The 22,536-nt window shown below is 34.1% G+C and overlaps 1 protein-coding gene and 1 non-coding gene across 2 annotated transcripts; both read right to left on the reverse strand.

Moving 5' to 3' along the window:
* Nucleotides 1–6,764: 6,764 nt before the first annotated feature.
* Nucleotides 6,765–6,837, reverse strand: TRNAE-CUC (transfer RNA glutamic acid (anticodon CUC)). The gene has a single exon. It is a non-coding gene; the product is annotated as a tRNA-Glu (tRNA).
* A 727-nt stretch (nucleotides 6,838–7,564) lies between these two features.
* Nucleotides 7,565–11,405, reverse strand: LOC114296750 (B-box zinc finger protein 19). Its single transcript, XM_082867112.1, has 5 exons — nucleotides 10,877–11,405; nucleotides 9,710–9,806; nucleotides 9,495–9,610; nucleotides 9,183–9,401; nucleotides 7,565–8,001 (listed from the first exon to the last, which is right to left on the reverse strand). The coding sequence occupies exons 1-5, from the start codon at nucleotides 10,967–10,969 to the stop codon at nucleotides 7,993–7,995; spliced, it is 534 nt and encodes a 177-aa protein (XP_082723238.1). The 5' UTR covers nucleotides 10,970–11,405; the 3' UTR covers nucleotides 7,565–7,992.
* Nucleotides 11,406–22,536: the final 11,131 nt, after the last annotated feature.

Consider the following 22,536-nt stretch of genomic DNA (forward strand, 5'->3'; position numbering starts at 1 on the left):
TAGCTTCTGTCTTTGCATTGCATGTCCATATTGTGCATGTTTAGCATAGCTACAGGCCATTTCGGGTGCCTAAATTCGCATTTCGGGACATTTCCTTGCATTTCATGTCATTTCGCTTCATTTCGGGACTGTTTTCCCCCATATTTTGTTGCTGAAATTCCATTAGCATGCTTGCATATCATTTTTGCCATGTTTCATATCATTTTATCATTGCCTCGGTTTGCGTGCCCGTGTGCACGCATTTCGAGGCACTCCTTTTTTATCCGCCGGCATCCGATGTGAGTGTGGCTGAGGCTCACTCATGTTGGTATAAGCCCATTTGTCATTTCCATGTCATTTCATATCATTTTATCATTGCCTCGGTTTGCGTGCCCGTGTGCACGCATTTCGAGGCACTCCTTTTTTATCCGCCGGCATCCGATGTGAGTGTGACTGAGGCTCACTCATGTTGGTATAAGCCCATTTGTCATTTCCATGTCATTTCATGTCATTTTAGCATCGCCTCGGTTTGCGTGCCCGCGTGCACGTATTTCGAGACACATATCATCGCCTCGGTTTGCGTGCCCGCGTGCACGTATTTCGAGACACATATCATCGTCTCGGTTTACGTGCCCGCGTGCACGTATTTCGAGACACATATCATCGCCTCGGTTTGCGTGCCCGCGTGCACGTATTTCGAGACACATATCATCGCCTCGGTTTGCGTGCCCGTGTGCACGTATTTCGAGACACATATCATCGTCTCGGTTTGCGTACCCGCGTGCACGTATTTCGGGACACATATCATTGCCTCGGTTTGCGTGCCCGCGTGCACGTATTTCGAGACATATATCATCGCCTTGGTTTGCGTGCCCGCGTGTACGTATTTCGGGACACATATCATTACCTCGGTTTGCGTGCCCGCGTGCACGTATTTCGAGACACATATCATTGCCTCGGTTTGCGTGCCCGCGTGCACGTATTTCGAGACACATGTCATTGCCTCGGTTTGCGTGCCCGCGTGCACGTATTTCGAGACACATATCATTGCCTCGGTTCGCGTGCCCGCATGCACGCATTTCGAGGCATCTCATTTTCATAGCATTCTGTACGTTAGGATTATATTTTAGTTGCATTTCATGCATATCATGCATATTACATCATGTCCGGAATAGGAGTTAGCCCGGGCACGGGAAACGAGGTACATTTCGTACTCCGAGTGACGAAATGTATCTCAATTCTCCAGTCACCGACACTCCGGATTACCCATGATGGAGTTAGGTTTTAGCTGTAGTTTCATGTGCATCCATCCTATATTGAGTTGTGCATTTCGACTCCTCGGCCATCATGCCTCGGTATGCGTGATTGGTAGCACGAGGATCGAGACATGCATATATCTGTGCAGATACATTGCTATGCCCCTTTCCTGCTCTCTGTTGCAGCGAAACAAAGAATCAACAACCTTTGGAGCTTGGCACGCACTTCAAGAACAGGTGTAAACAGAGGCTAATTGGGGCATTCCGGTGGATTTCCGCGCGACAACCCGGACATGCATCATCCATCAAAAGCAAGGCAGTCCCTGGCTTGCACGCCAGTCTTATTTGTTTTCTTACTTAATTCATTAATTAATTAGAATTTTGGTAATATTTCGGGCTGTAATATTCTTTTATTCGGGACTGTAATATTGGGACTGTATATTTATTCGGACTCTCTGAGTGAGGGCACAACTGTAATAAGTGTGCGTGAGTGTGATGTATGTCTTCCAACCCCACGTCTTTCTCCCTTTTATTTATCCGCTTATGATGGTTAGATTAGGGCATATTTAAATTAGCATACAGTATGACAGCATGTTTGCATCATTCATCTGTATTGCATGCACCGGGCTCGGCGCACCATACTAACTGCATCGTACTTTCAATTCCAAACTGAATACATGTTAGTTGTAGCATTGCATATACCATCTTAGAATAGCCGAGCCTACTATAGTTGCATTTTGCATGTGTTGCATTAGGCATTTCTGTATACTTAGGATCATGCATGATTTCTAATGTAGTTTTTTATTTTGGCTTGGAGTACTCGGTAAGTTTTATGCTTTAGCATCCTTGCATGCGTGTGAGTGCTGCCATGAATAGCATGTTTACCATGAGGCTATGTGCTTATTTGATATAACTGCCTGAATGCCTGTGGGTGAAGGTTGGGTTATCCGAATTGGAATAAATCATCAAATATTTTAAGCCTACCTGCGGGTAGCAAACCATTTTCAAAAAGCAAACATGAGATGTTTTGTTCCAATTGGGACGATCGGGTCTATACTTGTATGCTGTGCGCATCACGTAGTAACCTAGGTTAATAACCGGAATAAGAACTCGCAATGTTTTCAAAAATTGATATCATGGTTAGTAGAGGCCGGTCTATGACCGGGCGAGCGGGGGTGCTCACGAAGTGACCTTCCCCAATCGTACCCAAGTTCCCGAGCCGAGGCAACTTTGGTGATGACGGACACGTGGCCTTTTGGCACCGAGTCAGGGTTTCCTAAATTTCCCAAAATAAAATATTTAGGTGGCGACTCCGTATCTGGCAAAGCAGTCCATATTTGGCACTACTTTTCCGAAAATCTGTTTCTCAAAACGATTTGCCGGATTTGGACTCTTTGGTTCAGACTCAGAACCGTGACTACGAAAAGTCGAGTCCGAGCTGTAGCGAGGTCCCCCCGCGGGCTTGTTACACCATCTTAAAGGCGGTGATGGCCATGAAATCATTGCAAGCATCATCTACCAGATTAAAGCACTCTCACTAGCAGACCGAGTATTCACGAAGAGTTTCTTTCGGTTTAATTTGCATGGCCCAGAGAGAATTGGCTTGCTTCGGCTGGACCTCATTAGTGATGAATCTCGTCCTGAATGACTTTTGGAGTTGGTGGAAGCTCTTAATCGATGTCGGCTCCAGTTTATAGTACCACCTCACGACCAGTGGTCCCAGACTGCTTGGAAATATTCGACACATGAGGGCTTCGTCGTCAGCATGGAGCGTCATCGCTTGCTTGTAATGACGAATGTGATCAGTGGGGTCTGATTTTCCGTCGTAGAGGGTAAACGACGATGCCCTGAACTTTTTAGATAGCACAGCCCTGGCAATTCGTTGCACGAATGGGTCATGTTTATCTTCCTTATCCGAATCATCACTTCTCCCTCGTCTATGCCATACATATGGACTTCCTTCAGATAAGCTGGATGCATCAACGCGCCCTTTCTTTCTGGGCTCCAGGGATGGTGAGTCTGAATCACTATCATTATTGCATTTCTAAAGTCGACGTTGGCGACCATCCTTCTTTTCCGAAGGTCAAACCTGGTCTTGGCATGTGGCTTGTTGGGATTTCGCCACCTCCAAGGCCAAATCCTGGCGCAGGCGCTCATTCTCAGCCATCATGTTCTCCAGCTGCTATTCATTTTGCTTTGCCTGATCCATAATCGTCTGCATTGTCTCATGCATTGAAGTTGAGGGTGGGGTCTAGGCTACTGAATCAAAGTTCAAGGCACGTCACACAGCGAGATTCTCTGGTCCCAGCATGTTTCTTGGAGTGAGGTCGTCTCTTGGTGTAGTTTCGTCAGCGACTATTGAAGGATCTTCTGTGACGCTCGCCATGAATAAGCTTGAGTATTCCCACAGACGGCGTCAATTGTGGAGGGGTAGGTTTGGAAATACTCTAAGATCCTGTAAGTTGTTCCTGATCCTCTAATCGCCACCTGAAAAAAGGGATTAACACTCCGGTCGGGGGTGCCGGAATTAGCACTCCGACGGACAAGTTAGCATATGTCTCTTGTTTGCTTGAGTCTTAAGTTTCTTGGGTTTGTTCTCACATGTCTTTCTTTGGTTGATGTTCTTCTATTTATATTCGCTTTTGGGCCCTAGGGTCGGGCCCACTCTTAATCCTTCGCGTGATTGTTCATTCGGCCCTTTCTGTCGTATGCCAATTCACACTCGGCTTTTTGTTCAACTGGTTCTATGGCCGAATAGTCTATTCCGCTTCGGGATCGTACAGGACGGAGCCGAATATAATATATATCCTGATTTTCTAAGTGGGTGTTCGGCAATTCTACATCTACCGATATTCGGCTCCCACAATTTCCAAAATAATAAATAAATAAAACAGTAAAAAATTTCAAAAAACTCCAAATAAAATGCAAATGAATCTTCAAATATCAATAATATATGACAAATTTGACTATATATACCATCAATAAATACTAACCATTGGTTAAATTGAACATGTTTCTAAATGTATAAGATATTCAGTTCCTGTAAGTCAATTTATAAGACAAAAAGTTTACTTTTATGTGTTTTCTTTTGTTTCATTAGAGTCAATTTGTGAAACTCATAAATTTGTTTTTGTATTTCTTGATTTCACTGAGTTCACTTTGTAATAACTTAAAAAATTTGGAAGAAATCTAATATATACTATAAAAAAGGGAAGAAATCTAATACATACTACAAAAAAAACGAGGAAATTATTCAAAAGTTTGACTGAAGAAAAAAAACTACACAAACATGATGGGTCCAACTCATTTTGTGATGGGATACAACTCAAACTCTGTGCGAATGATGAGTTGCACCCCATTTCATATTTGTATATTTTTCTTTTTCTTATCCCGTGTTGTATTATTTCCTTCCCCCAAAAATTTAACATTTAATAATTTAAAATTCTCCCAAAAAATTTAACATTTAGGTCAAGTTTGGCATTCTCCAAAAAATTTAAAAAGTCAAAAAATTATTATCCTATTTAAGTCACATCATCTTATTTAAGTTACATCACTTCTCTAACACATCACTTCAAACCCAACCCATATTTCATAAAAAGTCAAAAAGTAAATCTAACTCATATTTCATAAAAAATCAAAAAGTATACTTATTTAGTCTTACCAAACTTGGCCTTAGTAGTGTCAAGTGACACCACTGATAGCCCTATACATGTCACCATTTTTACTATCACGGCATTACCTCACGTAATCACAACTATTAATATATCATTTTTAAGATCACAACCAACTACACAATTTTTATTTATTTATTTATGATATTCTCCCCATTTCTATTAGTATCTCATAGGGAAAAAAAAAAAAATTTCTATCCTCTTAAAGAGAAGAACGAAAATGTCACGATTGTTACTATCACGCCATTACCTCACAATTCACAATTACTAATATATCATTTTTAGAATCACAACCAACTACACAATTTTTATTTATTTATTTATTTATATATGATATTCTCCCCATTTCTATTAGTTGTCTCATAGAAAAAAATACTCCAATAAATTTCTATCCTCTTAAAGAGAAAAATTAAATTGAAATTTTAAAAAGGATAAAATAAGGTTGGTTTGGAAAGTGGGTGGGCTTTTTGGCTTTTTAACTTTTTGGCTATTTTAGCCTGGGCTAAAAAGTCTGGTTTGGGAAGAATTTTTTGACTTTTTGACTTTTTTGATTTTTTTTGTGAGAAAAGAGTGTAATGATTATGTGTTGGATATGATATTTTATTTTTTATGGCTAAAATAGTCTATTTTGTCTTTTGTGACTAAAATAGCCAAATTAACCCTTCACAAACGGACCTTAAATTGTTTGGTATGATTTTCAAAAAACAGTTTTAAAAAAATTCTACTTTTTTATTTTTCGTATTTTAATGTTTTCAATAATTTTTTTTCAATATTTTAAACAATTTTTACACATACGTAACATAAATACACTTAAAAAGTATAATATTTGTGAAAAAATCTTTAAAAAATACACTAAATACCAAAAAATATTAAAAAAATATAAAAATTCAGTTTTTTTTATATTTTTGTGTATTTATTAATTTTTTAAAATATTTTTTCACAAATATTTTACTATTTAGATACATTTAAGTAAGGTGCATTTAAAAAAGTAAAAAAATTGCTTAAAATTTTAAAAATATTGACTAAAAATAAAAAAAAATACGAAAAATAAAAAATTTAATTTTTAAAAGGCAGTGGCTTTGGTTCAGTCCAAGATCGGACTGGACTGTGCTGTTGGGCCCTTGGGGGCCCACCACGGGTCCCGTTTTGATAATCCGAATAGTTCAATGTATAGAACTCGTTGAGTACTCTATGTCTATAAAAAATCACGTTGATCAGATATCGATAGCTATGTGAACAAAACAGTTTTTTATTAACCGCTAATTGTTTCACCGTCCATTTTTTTATACAAAACTGTTTTGATCACATAGCTATTGATATCCGATCAACGTGATTTTTTACAGACATGTAGTACTCGACGAGTTCTACACATTGAACGGTTCAGATTATCAAAATGGGCCCAAAAAATGGACCCCATGGGCCGAACTGGACGGATCCAGTCTTAATCTCAACTTAAGACAAGCTGGACCTTTTTTAAAAAACTGAAATCAAACACACTTAATAAATTTCTATCCTTTTAAAAGAGAAGAACTAAATAGAAATTTGACTTGAAGTGACCTGAAATTTAGGGAGAATACTTCCATAAAACAAAAAAGGATAGAGTTCCACAAATGTTTTACTATTTAGATACATATAAGTAAAGTGCATCTAAAAAAGTAAAAAAATTACTTAAAATTTAAAAAATATTCACTAAAAACAAAAAAAAATACGAAAAATAAAAAACTTACTTTTAAAAAAACTGAAATCAAACACACTTAATAAATTTCTATCCTCTTAAAGAGAAGAACTAAATGGAAATTTGACTTGAAGTGACCTGAAATTCAGGGAGATTACTTCCATAAAACCAAAATGGATAGAATTCCGTTGCCGGGACTTGAACCCGGGTCTCTCGGGTGAGAGCCGAGTATCCTGACCAACTAGACTACAACGGAGTTCTGGTTAGCATGGTTAATATTATAATTATAATAGATTTTCTCTTCCTTTTTTTGACCTTCTTACACATACATATATTTGTATTGAAAGATAAAGAAATTTCTTGGGTTCTTTTTGAATAAATTAGAAATGCACCCTTAAGAAAAATCGGATTCAATTACCGACTATTCCTATCGAAAATAAGATTGACTACAGATTTGATCCATACCTCATGGTTTTATAAAACCAAATGATTTTCCCAATCTAAACTAAGCTAGGTTCCTCATTTTGACTGGTGCAACTATTGATAGAATCACATCTCTCTCTCTCACATACACAAATGCGTAAAGAAAGATATGCACTTGCAGCCAATCCATAGGCGCCTAGACTGACTGAAGGAGACTTGCAGTTTGTAAGTCACCGGAGCTACATGACTTGGTTCCGGCAATTGTATGGTTGAAGATGGTGCTTTTATCATGTCTACAAAATTGCCTGAACCAGTTATATTGGAAGATGATCATGAAGACGGTAAAAGAGAGAAATGTACAAATGACCTTCCATGTTCTTCATGACGTTGTACTTTTAGCAACTCAACAAGTTCTTCTGCCAGAGAGTCTGTATCATATTTCATTGCCAGACATACCTAGCAACAGCTCATGCACTTTTCTTGCAATTAAAATCAATGGAAGGTCAACAAAATGCATTAAGATCAAAACTCCAAACAAGCGCTTGACCAAACACATATCCTTGTGAAATTTACTATATGGACCAAATTCATATGATGCAAAGGATAAGACAATACAAGAAATATTGGGAAAGTCAATACATCCATCTAGGTTTCAATATTACAGCCATTTTCAACAGGAATCCAACATCCCAGAGCATTTACCAAAATTTTTGATCGATGTAAATGATTATACATGCTATTTACTACCCTTGATACGTACAGAGCCTTAAAAGCGTTGAATACAAATTAACAAAGTTATCCAAATGCAAGTCTGAGTGATAGCTGCCTCAATGATCATAATTTGTCTGCTTCTTGAGAAATGGGGGATGATCGAGCGGGCAAAATACGTGGCACATGAACTTGCAGCAAAGGGAATGTAGATTAAACTTCTAGATTGAGATTCTGAAACTATTACTGAGACAGCCAGGAGAAACCCATGCTTCCAGATTCACAATTCCTGTATTAAGAACTAAATGTTCCTTAGAAATGCTATCAGGCAATGTAGCATACTCAATAATGAATACACTATACCAATACATAGAAATGGAAATAAAATGGTCCTAGTCCTATATGTACCAGGTTGTAACTTGTAAGAATGGGAACAAGAATCCTATGAATCTCATAACCTCAAACCATCTTCCCGACCAATAAACATACCAAAATTTATACTTGGAATAATTGGGTATAGACCTAACTTTGGGCATTATTTCAAGTTTCAACCCACAACCTTAAGGTTGATACGCTGAGTTTTTAACTGCTAAACCAGTGATAAATAAATGGCGACTTTATTTTTCCAGGTATAGCAAATAACAACTAAGGATGTTCCAGGCAACAAGTAGTGATTCACAAATCCATTTAAAAAAAAAACAGTGACATACTCAGAATATCGTATATTGAATATAGAACTGTAATTTGCAGATATGCATACTACTCTTAAGCATAAGACAGTCTAGGATCCCCTGCTTTTGTTTCTCTCTCCGTTTGCTAAGCCCATTTACGACTAGAAATTATATGCTTCAAGAGTCCTTGATATCTTGTATTTACTTCAAATTTTTATTTTTTTTTTAATTTTCCTTTTCAAATATTTTTGATCCATTTCAAAAAAACTTGAGATTCTCAGTCTAACCACCACTATTTATATACACACACACATACCATAGATGCAATAAATACCTATAGATGCAAAGGTAAAGAAGAGCAATATGATTACTATATATGGAAATGTTAAGGGAAGTGAATGACCTATTATGACATGGGATGTGGTAGTAAAAAAAGGATAAAAATTTATTTAATTTAATTGAAGATATAGCCTTTGACAGAGCACGACGGTGACAAAAGATTCATGGAGCTGACTCTACTTGATTGGAACACAAGGCTTAGTTTAGTTTTCCACACCAAATTGATCCATTTAGAAAACTTATTCTGACATCTTCAGTTGTCAAATATATCATTTAAACCTGTCCATGATTTATACATTTGAATGGAGTAGTGCGGTCCAATTGACATGAACAATAGGTGCATTCAAATGCTAATGCAAAGTGTAACCATTCCAGTGGGACACTGATCTGTTAATAGAGTTCAAATTAAAACAAAATTCAAAATCTGTTTCTGATATATAAACAACGGAGACAATCTAACCTGATTATTTGAAGCCTGTTCATGTATCTGATGTGGCTGCATATTCAAATCCATCATATTTGTCTTCGTGTTGGCATGCCCATCGGCATTGGCATTCGTAGCTGACTCTGGAACCCTGTGATTCTGCTGGTTCTCTCCCATCGTCAATCTGAGTTGCTGATTCTCTCCCCTCCTGTTCTCATTTGGATCCTCCATACAGCCAGGCTTATCCCCGGGAAACTAAAGATAAAACCGAGGGAAGAAAAAATTGTAAGTCTTAGCATAACATTCGGAAGAATAAATATGATCCAGTTCTATCCCACAGAAACAAACCTCAATTCTCTGCCTCAATACAAGATATCTTCCATGGGTTCTTTTACCTCCTACATGAACAATCATATCACACTGCAAACAAAGGGAGCTTCCATCCACCTCACAGTAAAAGAAAGCTGCACATGCACGATTCAGAAAGAGAAACAAAAGTTTAAACCTTTCTGACCCTCTTACAAAAACAGAAAGCATATTTGACATTATGAAAATCTGCATACCAGGTGCATTTTCACATATGTCACAGCGAGGCACAGCATTGGGGTCAGCAAGCCCGACCCTTACATGTCGATTAGCAAGCTTATTACACCTGTGAACCTGCGACATCAATTTATGGGATTTTAAAGATACCGGTAAAGCATCTCTATAAAATTTGGGAAGAGTGGCAATCAAAGAGGCTATCTTTAAAGCACAACCAAAATAAACCCTAGCAATTTTTTGTGCACTCTACCCCAAACAATAACACAATCACCCCCAAACATAAGCCTTTCGCTTCTAATTAAAAGAAAACTAGATACAAACAATTGGGCTTGTGCACTCTACCCCAAACATTAACAGAGTCACCCCCAAACATAAACTTTTTGGTTCTATGTAAACAGATAACTAGATACCAACATTTGGGCAACGAACAAGAGAAAGCATCAATCAATTTCAATTTTCAAGCACCTCCTACAAGACATATGATTGCAGGCATGTCTCGAATTTAACCCGGATGATTTTCATTACCCATTGGTGACTCGATTGAGCCGAATAGATCCGACCCCCAATATTTTTAATTCAGAGCTATGTTGACCTAATTTGTCATATTTGAATTATTGTATAAATTGGGTTATTTTAGGATTTTAGGGTTTGTGATGTTTTTGAGAACTTCTGCCAAGACACAGCCGGCTCATTCCAATTTCTACATTCATAGTAGAACTCTTTCATCTGTCATTCACCCGTGGACATTGGAACCATGTAAATCCTTGTCTATTTGTTCTGTTTTTAACTTTTCTCAATTTCCTGTTTTCCATAAAACATACATACATACAAAAGTGTTCGTTAAATTTTACTGGGAGAAATTGTTCCTCAAAATTAATTTAAAAATGCAAAAATTACCACACTCAGAGTTGAACTAACATCAGAAAGCATACCCTAGCTTAGAAAGTAACGATGAAGAGATATCACACACACACACGCACACACACGCACACACACACACTAAACTAGCAAACAATATAAGAATTTAAACCCATTACAATTAACAAATAATATCACAATTTACACATCGTCGAACAAACTCTAATCAACAAACGCATGCAAATCATAGAAACCAAATTAAAAAAGAATAAAATAAAATAAATATGGATATAGACATAGATACTGATGATGAACAAAGGCAAAAATACCTTGTCGTCGCAGGAGCGGCAGAGAGCGGCCTCATCGGCGGCGCAGAAGAGGACCGCCGTAGCGCTCTCGCACACGTCACAAAGCGTTCGCATACTTGTTAGTAGTAATATTCACTCTCATTTCTCTGATCAATAGAGCAGAACTGGCGTGTCTATAACAAAATTTTCCATAATAAAGAAACGAAACTCTGAAGGAACTTGATATATAATCTAATAAAAAACACTTAAATTGAAGTCGCAGAAGAGAGGGATCAAAGATAGAAACACAAAATATGTATCTCTACTCTCTTATACAAAAGGGGTAAACCCAGTTTCTCAAAAAGCAAGCTAATCAAGGCTCTTTTCATCAATTGTTTAAAAAATTTGACTTATAATCCCTTTTTTTTTTTTAATTATCAAATTTTTCATTCAAAAAAAAAAAAAAAAGAATTTCCAAAGCGATGAAATGATTAAAGATAGAAAAGTTGAAGGTGTTTTTATTTTGTTTTATTTTTTAAGAGGATGTTGAAAAGCTGAGCGCAACTTGGTTGGATTGGGTTTAGAGGTATTTTGATCATAAAAAAATAAAATAAATTTTTTTAATTTAATAAAATAAAATGTCACATTTAATCTATAATTATTATATTCTTTTATTCATAAAAAGTCAAAAATATCAAAAAAATCTATTCTAAATAAATTTTTTTAATCCCAAACTAAAATAATCAAAAAAAAAAAAAAAAAAAAAGGGAAAAAAAGATCAACCCATATCTCAAACCAACTCTAGGGTTGAAAACACTTTTTAACACTTTTGATGTAATAATGGGCTCATCCTGTGTCGTTTAGTGAGTAAATCACATTTTATGAGATATTTGGAAAGAAACTTTTTTAAGTTTTTTTTAGTTAAAATAGTGCTAAAAATAGCATTGACTAAAATAATTAATAAGATAAAATATTACATTAAATTTATAATCATTTCATTTTTTTTTTATAAACATCACATTCAACTATAAAAAAATCTAATTATCTTTCCAAACACAAAAATTTTAACCTAGTAAAATAACCAAAAATTAAAATAACCTACTAAAAGATAGCATTGGTTTTTTTACTATTTTAACCTGGGGTTAAAAAGTCTGGTTTGAGAAGGATTTTTTAGTTTTTTTTGACTTTTTAAACTTTTTTTGTGAGAGAGGAGTGTAATGATTATGGGTTAGATTTGATGTTTTATTTTTTGTGACTATTTTAGCCTCTAACCCACCAAAACCAACTTCCCAAACTATGCCTAAGTTTACTTAGATATATGACACATTCATTTATCGCCAAAAAAAAAATAAAAAATTATAAAAAAAAATAAAAAATCAGCTTTATTATTTTAAAAAGTTAAAGATAAACAATTTATGAATATGTTAAACATTTTATTTTTTTTTAATTATTTGCAAAAGCCTTTTCATTGACTTATTTTTAGTCAATAATTAGATTTTAATTTTTTTTTTATATAGGGTTTGATTGGGATGTGAGTTAATTTTTTGACTTTTTGGTTATTTTAGTCTGAGATTAAAAAGTCTCGTTTGGGATAAATTTTTTGACTTTTTTGACTTTTGTGAGAGAAAAATTATATTGATTATGAGTTGGATGTGATATTTTGCCTTATTAAACTAAAAAATCTATTTTATTTTTTGTGATTATTTTAACCAAAAAGCTTGGGGTTTTTTCTTCCAAAACAAGCGCATAGCAAAGTCCCAAAAGGCCTAAAAAGAGAGTTTTTTTATTTTTTATTTTTTATTTATACATTTATATGAAATAATTTTTCATAACATGTGATTCAGTTGTAAAACTAAGCCTCTGATTGGGAAGATAGGTTGGGTTTGGAATTATTTTAGTCACAAAAAGACAAAATAGGTTTTTTTATTCAATAAGACAAAATATCACATCTAATCCATAATTATTACATTATTTCTCTCACAAAAAGTCAAAAAATATTCATAAACGAGACTTTTTAACTCCAGGCTAAAATAATAAAAAAATCAATACACTTCCCAAACGAACCCAAACTAGTTTAGATCAAATTTGTGTTCAACTCATTGAAAATTCACTTTGTAAATAAATTCAGTTTGAACATATTACAAAATTTATTAATGTGTTGAACTCACCTTGATATAAAAAGAAAAATGCTTCCTACTAGGAATGGCAACGGGGCGGGGCGGGGCCGGGGATCACACTCCCCGTCCCCGATCCCCGGTGGTAAAATTTTCCCTATCCCCGGCCCCGATCCCCGACGGGGACCTATCACTGCCCCCCGTCCCCGTCCCCCAACGAGGATCGAGTTTCCCCGACCCCGAAATTCCCCGGACCCAAAAAAAAAAAAAAAAAAAAAACAAACAAACAACAACAACAAACAAACAGAGAGGGATAGATCTGATATACATCATAAACATCATCAACATCAGGGCAGATCTGATGCTGTTTTTTTTTTTTTTTTGAGTCGATCTGATCTGAGAGAGAGAGAGAGAGGGAGTAGAGATCTGATCTAACTCTAAGTCGATCTGCTCGTCTGAATCCAAAGGGCAGATCTGAATCTGATCTGGCCTTGATCTGCTCGTCGCCCGTCGTCCTCCCATCTCTCTGCTGCTCGTCGTCGTCAGAGGTGGCGCTCCTCGTCGTCGTCCTAGTTGGAGGTGGCATCGTCGGAGATGGACTGTGTAGCGTCTCAGACGGAGAGGAAGAGAGAGAGAGGGAGTAGAGGGAAGAGAGAGAGAAGGCATTAATGAAATGAAACAAAAAAATAGAAATGAGAGAGGGTTAAAAGAGAGACGGAAACAAATAAAATAATAAAAAAATATATTATATATATATATAGATCAGTTCGGGGACATGTGGGGCGGGGCCGGGCCGGGGCCGGGGATTGGGCACTTATCACCGTCCCCGGCCCGAAATTAATCGGGGATTGGTTTTTGAATACCATCCCCGTCCCGTCGGGGGTATTTTTCGGGGAAAATCCGCTCAAATCGGGGTCGGGGGATCGGGTCCCCGTCGGGCCGGTTTCAAATTGCCATCCCTACTTCCTACCCCCTGCTGGGGGTGACACCCAGTGAGGTGTCAGCTGGGGGTTGGTCCGGAAAAAACAATTTTTTTTTTTTTTTTTGATTTCCGACCAGTGGGGGCGCGCCACGTCACTGGGGGCGCGACCCCCACTAGGTGTACGAAGCAAGGTTGATATAAAAAAATCAAACCTTTCAAGTTTTACTTGTCTTTGTCTTTGATATAGATAAAATTTCTTCGAGATTGATTCAAAATAAACAAATCAAAAGTGCAAGAAGACAAACCAAAGACTACTCTTATTACCATGGTTTTTCGAGTAAGATATGTAATACGTCCGTAAGGACAAAATCAGACGTCATATTTTTCATGTTGTCAAAGAGTGAACAAAGTAAATAGATGGCGAGTGTCTAATTGAATTAATTAGCTCAGACTTTTCAAATTAACGAGTTTTTATCTCTAGAATATTCAATTGATCAATTAATTTTTTATAACGTACTTTATTTATTTATATTTTTTTGTGACAAATAAGCGAGAAATGTTTCTCAGAATTTTTCACAGACCTCTACGAGATAAATAGTCTTTTTTTTGGTGCAATTCCAAATGGGAGCATACAATAACCCATATTTTGAACACATGACTTTTTGAAACCTGCGTTTTGTTACTATTATTGAGTGAGCAGATGACTTTTTTGAACACAAAATATGCTTGAAAATTGAAAAATTACTACATGTTTGACTTTTTTGACACATGAATTTCAAAATAACTTTTTTTTGACATCTACATATTTTAGTAAAGAAAATTAAAAAGTCATTATAAATTATTATATTATTATTTTTATTTTTTTATATATATTTTTATAAAAATTATTAAAATAATTTATTTTCAAATAAGGAGCAAACGAGGTCTTATTAATAGCTATTCAATAAAAATAAAGACTGTTAATTAACATCTTTTCGCAATGAGTCCAACATTATATACTAAGCTATTCAACAAAAATTCCTTTAGGATAAATTCTAAATACATCTTTGAGATTTATTTAAAATACAGATTATTCTTTGTAATTTGAAAAATTATAAATGTCTTTTTGTCTGAATTTTTTATTTAACAAAATTAAATAAAAAATAAAATTCCTTATTGTTCTTTTATACAATAACAAAATTACCTGAATTATTAATTGAAATAAAATTATAATATCATTAAAAACTATTAATTAACTTGATGCTTAATTAATAAAACAGGCCATTGCTATGAAATTAAAATTTTCAAGGGAGATGATGTAATTTTTATAATCACAAGAGTAAATTGTATTTTAAGAAAATTTTAAAAAATATATTTATATTTACCCATCTCTTAGGCTTGGTTTGGCATACACTATAAAAGTCAAAAAGTCAAAAAGACAAAAAGTTACTCAAAATGTCAAAAAGTTAACCCTATTCACTAAAAAAATATTTAAAAAATAACATCCACATAATAATACAAATAAAAAAAATACAATTAATAAGGTATGACGTGATGGGCCCGTCAGTGACTGGAAAAAAAAATGAGTAAAATATTTATTAAATTGGATGGTAGAGCTGGGTCGTGGGGACTCACCATAGGTCCCGTTTTGGTAATCTAAACCGTTCAATATGTAGAACTCGTTCAGTACTATATGTTTATAAAAAATCATGTCTATCGGATATCGTTAAATATATGATCAAATCAGTTTTGTATAAAAATGGATGGTGTTATAGTTAACAGTTAACAAAAAAAACTAACACGATCAGATAGCTATCGATATCCAATTAACGTGATTTTTTACAAGCATATAGTACTCGACGATTTCTACACATTGAACGGTTCCGATTAGTAAAACGGGACCCGTGGTGGGCTCCGATAGGCCAAAGAGAACCAACCAATTTATGCCCGAAAAGTAGAGAATCAATCTCCTACACACCCTCTGCACCGCTGCATGCACCGCTGCATCCAACCGTACGTCCTACACTATTACTTTATTCCCCTATACACTTATTTATGCGCTGCCTCCAACTCAAACATTCATATTTTTTTTCTTAACTTGTTAGTCTAAAAAGATAAAAAAATACACTTATTTAGGACATTCCAAACAATTCCTTCAATATTTAATAAATCTAAAAAATTATTTTTATTTATAATTGTGACAACCGAATTGTTTTTATTTTAAATGTTATAACTTCATTAAACAAGTAGATTCCTACACTTGTATCCAATTTTCTTGCAATTTATTTGTGGGTGACTTGGTGGAGGTGTTTTTGATAGGATAATGATAAGGATTATTAAAAAGACAGTTAGGTATGGATTTTAACAATTAGACAATAAGTAAATTTAAAAGGTCACTATTATAACTATAAAATGAAGTTAGGGATGTGTCAAACTTTGTTCCCCCATGGCTCCATAGCCACAAGATTTGAGGCAGGTCGGCTTTAGGGATTTGAAAAATGTTGTCAAAGTGTTTAATTCTCAGCCACCAATTTCATATCTTACATGGGCCCCATTAAACTCTCCAGTTCCTCTTGATTTGACCCCTTGTGCATAGTCATACCTTTCTTTAATATCCACACAAAATGTTTAGGGTATGTTTGGTTTGTATTTGAGAGATAAGTTTTAGAAAAAAAATTTAAAAAAATTGTTTGGTTTGAGTTTTTCTCAAAAAATTTTTAAAATTACTTTCTCTCTCTTACACATCAATCAATTACTTTTTCGCTCTCCTCTCTCCTTCTCAATCACTTTTTCTCTTACATACATCTACTCAAATTCTCTCAAAATATCAAATCATCTCAAACTCTAAAAAAAACAACTTTCTCAAAATATACAACCAAACAAACCAAAAAAATTTCTAAACTTTTTCCCTAAATTTTTTTTCAAAAACAACTCTCTCAAAAACAAACCAAACAAGCCCTTAACCTCTAGATTTGTCATTTTCCCCCCACAACTATAGATGAATTTATAACTTCAAATTAGAACATTTTATTATTCTGGAAATAGATACTTTCTTTTATTTGAAAAATTCTGACTAATAGGCCTTTGCCCATTATTTGACCCAATATAAGTTTTTAAAAAACCCAGTCGCTACAGTAATTTCTTTGGTTTTTTTGTAAAGATTCCTATCTATACAATAGGGCGGCATTTTTAGACTTCATCTCTATTCTATTTTTTATCTCAACAATGATTCATCCCACTAATTTGGGAACACTAATTGATCACTAATGATGTGAAAATTTAAAAAAAAGAAAAAAAAAAAAAACTTAAGACCAAAACATCACATCAATAAGTGGGACCTACCAATTAGTGCTCTCCTAGTGCTCTTAAATTAGTGGTCTTAAACATTTTTCTTTTTATCTAGTTGTTTCTTTTTTATTCATCCCTATGTTAGCCGTTACAACTCCTCTCATCTTCGTCGTCAATTTATCACTAAGAAAATTTTTAGATTTAGATTTGACTCATGATTAGGATCCAATACTACTAAACGAGTTTTTATATGCTCTAGGCGACTATGTCATATTCACAACGATTTATTTTGTAACGTAGAGGTGGGAATTACGATAACACAACTATCAGATGCAACGATTGGCGAATTGTGAAAATATTATTTTGGTTTTTCGGTGTTGCAATATGCCTGTGTAAAGATTTCTTCCATTGGTGAAATTTTTTTCTCCCTGTATGCAAGTTTGTTTTTCTTCTTGCATGGAGACTATAATTCTGCATTAAAAGTTTTGTTTATTTTTTAAATATAGGATGTAAGACAATTGCATAAATGTCCTAGCAATTGGGAGTAAAATAATGTATATTCTTTATCTACTGATGAGATTTGTTTTTTGGTTTTTAAGTTTTTATTTATAAAAAAGCTCTTTTAGATGACTTTCTGCTATATGCTTTCCTTTTCTCTTTTTTATTTCACTTTTTCCCTTCACCCCTTTCATATTTCTCAAACAAAACACTAGTTACCTCAATGCTCCATGGCCAAATGAACCAACCAACTTATCTGCCCAAAACTTTTTCCTCCATCCTATCTCACCACAAATCCTTTTTAATTTTTTTGTCCAACAATCTTCTTTACAGATGGAGACGGTATTTAACTAGATTTTATTCTATTTTATTTTATTTTCAAGATGGAATCGCTAATGCGTTGTGAAATCATTTTTATCGTCATTAGATTCTTTAAAATAGAAGCCAGAATCCTTTGTGGTGGTAGCTAGCTTGAATGTTTCGCAGCGTTGGAGATCTCTATTGGCTTACAAAACGGTAGTTAGACAATGACTTCTCTATAAGATTTGTTTCTATTTATAATTATCATTTAAATGATTTGTATTGTCTCAATGATGAAACTCAAAAAATAATATCGACAGACATACTTTTAATTGCAAATCTTAGAGCACATAAAGACCTGTCTTGTTCAATTGCACAATTTTAAATTCGATTATCGAAGGTGTTCAAATTTTGACTCTTAAATTTGTAAAAGAAATTAAAAATGAAAGAAATTGAAATTAATTTGTTTTTTTCACTTTTCTATTCTGTATATTCATTAATTTCCTTCTACAAAAGGGATATAATCTCAATCATGCCTGTGGGCTCAAGGCATGATCCGTACGAGTTTGGGGTTGCTACCCACCATGTGTAGTAGTAATTGTTGGCCACTTTATTGGGGTCATTGTAGGACTCAATTCGATAATTTGAACTGTTCATATTTTAAAAGATATCGAGTAAAATATATTTATAAAAAATTACGTCAACTAGATATCATTGGCCTTTCATCAAATAACATTTGTATTTTTAAAAAAATGATAAATGTAATTTGAAGTATAAAATTCAATACAAATGTAATTTGATGAAAGAGCTAATGATATCTGATCGATGTGATTTTTTGTAAGTATGTTATACTCAGTATTTTTTAAAATGTGAATAGTTTACATTATCAAATTGAGCCCTGAAATATGCCCAATAAAGTGCACAATAATTGTTGCTGCACACTATGCATAGCAGCAATCCCAATCACGAATGGGTACACCACCGCAAGTTGACACATAAAATTGGAAAAATAGGAAACTTCCTTTATAGCCACTGTTAGCTTGATTTCCAAATAAATGGAGAAAGAAAGGGCTATTTTGGGAACTTGGCTAAAAGTCACTTTTTTTTGTTAGTAGCAAAAGCTAAAAGTTGGCTTTTTTGGCTTTTTTTTCATTTGACAAGTTGGTTTTTAGCCAACGGTGAAATTACAATTTTACCCCTCATGGGTCACAATGTGTTACATAGGTTCAGTTGTAAATATTTTAAATAAACGGGGGTAGTTTAGTCATTTTATTATGATTTGACATCATAAACAAACATTAATCAAAAAAGTCAAAAGTCACTTTTTACCAACTTCTCAAATCATTTGTCTAAAAAAGCCAAAAGCTTGGTTAAAAGTCAAAAAGTTACTTTTTACCATCTTCCCAAAACAACCCAAAGTCGGTGGCATTCATCAAAATTAAAAGTAACTGTGAAATTTCCTTATAATCACTATTAACGTTTGTTTTCAGCTTGATTGCCAAATAAAATGGAGAAAGATATCCGAGGAGGCATTAAGTTTGAATAATGTATTATATATTTGGCTCAGTAAGTGAGACTAACAGATGATCATATATAATCGGAGCTCGCACTTCTTGCTTAGTTCAATTCTCACTTATATATAAATAACAAATAAATAAGAAAAAAATGTTGATAAATTCATGTTTAGAGTGTGTATGACATTAGGTCTAATGATTGTTTTGTTTTGATTGTAAGGACATGGATTAATAAAGTTGTTTGGTGAGAGTGATAAATTATTATTTTGAAAGATAATTCTTCCTATTTTTACCCACTGTAGCTAGATTGCTTGTTGCTAAAAAAGTTATCGGTGGTGGCTGGTCGTGATATGGATTGATAAATATATTAGGTGGACAGATAAATAGATAGATACGTAACACGTGGTTAAATCAGTGAAATAATAAATAGATAGACATATAGGTAGGGGTATTATAGTCATTTAAATTGTTATCGTTCTTATGACTTTAAAAGATTAGAATTTAGAAACAATTGCACCAAAAGTTTCAAAATTATATTCATTACCTCAATGCCCAATAAATAAAAAAAATTACATTCATCAAAAGAGGTGATCAGAAGAAGTTCACGATTAGAAACTGCACGGGCAAGAAATAAACCTTCTCGTATAATCCTGTTGATCAAGTCTGTGCTTCTTCGTACGTCGTCGCTTTACTCCCTGAAAACACAAACGTGAGCTAGCCGGCGGGTGTGTGCCGGATACCTCTCCGATGCCTAAGTCAGCAAAAAATAGACAAATAGACAAAGCTCTGTGTATTCGAGAATCAAAGTTGTGTTACCTCTCCATAGGTGATGCTATGAGCTTTTATAGGTTCTGCGTGGTACAATCCTCGTAGGACTCTTACTCCTCCATGTAGAGTCCTCCTAGGAATCACATTCCTGAAAGATAATACTTATCCTTCAACACCCCCCTTACTGCTTAAACCAAGTGAGATAGTTTTACCTAGGTCGGATGTCAATACGACCGAGATAACGTGGCCATGCTAAAACCGCAGACTAGACCGAGCTCCACCTAGCTCGGTTCTTCCTTTCGCAGCGTGTACCTCGGTTCGATATACTCCAACCAGGCTGTTAAGATCATGCTAACCATACTGAGCTAGGACCGAATTAACCCATAGCATGGTTCTGAGGAAGGCTTAACATACTTTGGCTCAATATGGTATGACCGGGCTAACTGTTACCGCGCCGACTGTGGTGACCGAGCTAACCACCAAGTTCTTTCGGACCGGACTAACTGCAAGGCTTCTCTAGACCGGGATAACAATAAGGCGTTCTCAGGACCGGGCTAACTCCAAGCCCCTGTTTATCCAGCCCTTCTTACCGTGGCCCAATGAGCGGCCCATTACCCAGCTCGACCTAATTTATATATAAATTACCCTCTCAGAAACTTACTGTGATAAAAACTTGGTGACAAGCGATGACGAAATTTTTTGTAGTATTATTGTTTAGGGTTATATCGAACCAAGTTTTAAATTATTTAAGGTTGCGTTTGGTAGAGTTTTGTAAATATGATTTGAGAGTATGAGTTGTATTTTGAGTTTGGGAGTTGTGGAATTATGATTTGAATGTAGAAAATTTGTTTGGTTATGGTTTTTGAATAGAGTGTTGAATTGGGTGTGAAATTGAGTTTTGAAAGTTTGATTTGACATGTGAAGTAAGAAAATTTATTTGGTTATAAGTTTTGGAAAGAGTTTTCAAAACTTAATTCAAATTATTATAACTCATAACAAAACACACTATTTTCACACTATTAAAAATTCTGATCAACACTCATAACCAAACTCTTTTTAAAATTCAATTAAAAAAATTATTATTAACACAAAATAACATTAATCAAATTTTTAATTGAAAATACTACAAAGGAAATAATTTTTTTTTCAAAATAAATATTCAAAAAATTTAATTCATAAATATTTAAATAATTTAAAATTTTAATAAGTAAAAAATTAAAATAAATATTCAAAAAATTTAAATAATTTAAAATGTTAATATTTTAAATTTAAAAACAACTCTACACTCAAATTGTAACCAAACACATAAAACAAAACTCAATTAAGAAATTATTTTAAAACTCATAACCAAACACATAACTCGAAACTACATACTATTTTCAAAACTCTACACTCAAATCGTAACCAAATACATAACAAAAAAATTAAAATATTTAAAAATATTTTAATAAAATAGAGTTTGAATTTATTTTTATAAAATATTTTAAAATTTAAAAAATTAAAATCGTAATATTTTAAAATTAAAATATTTAAAAATATTCAAAAAATTAAAAAGAAATGTAACATATTTAAATATTAAAATATTTAAAATCTTAACAAAATTAAAATATTTAAATATTTAAAAATTTTAAAAAATTAAAATATTAATTTGAATTGAGTTTTGAAAAGAGTTTTGAATTATATGTTTGGTTATGAATTTTGAAAAGTAATGATTATGTTTTGAATTAAGTTTTGAGAAATGACTGTAGAATTATGATTTGAAAGCTCCAAACAAACAACACACTCAAATTAATGGGTGAAACTACATTTTGAGAGCCTTACCAAACGGAGCCTAAGTTTTTCTTAAAATTATTCACTATTTTTGGTTTCATTTTTTAAATAATTTTTTAAAAAAGTAATTTGAATACTCTATTTTGAAAAAGGATCTTTGTTTGGTTTTAAAAAAAATACAACATTGCAATTTCAAGTTTCCCAAGACAATTTTTTTTAAAAAAATTTTGTTACATCAAAAATACTCTCATCTTAATTATATATATATATATATATATTGTACGAGCACGAAATAATTCTTCTTGTATGATTCTGTTGATCAAGTTTGCACTCCTCCAAACGTCGTTGTTTTGGTACCTGAAAACACAAACGTGAGCTAACCGGTGGGTTTGTGCCGGAAACCCCTCCGATGCCTAAGTCAGCAACTAGATAATAGACAATAAGCTCTGTGTATTCTAGAGTAAAAATTGGGATACCTGTACAAAGGTCTGGTCATGAGCTTTTAAAGGTTCCGCGTGGCACAATCCTAATAGGACTTTTAGTCCTTCA

The sequence above is a fragment of the Camellia sinensis genome, chromosome 4 (genome assembly GCF_055761805.1).
Source record: "Camellia sinensis isolate YWXY chromosome 4, ASM5576180v1, whole genome shotgun sequence".
NCBI classification, from domain to species: domain Eukaryota; kingdom Viridiplantae; phylum Streptophyta; class Magnoliopsida; order Ericales; family Theaceae; genus Camellia; species Camellia sinensis.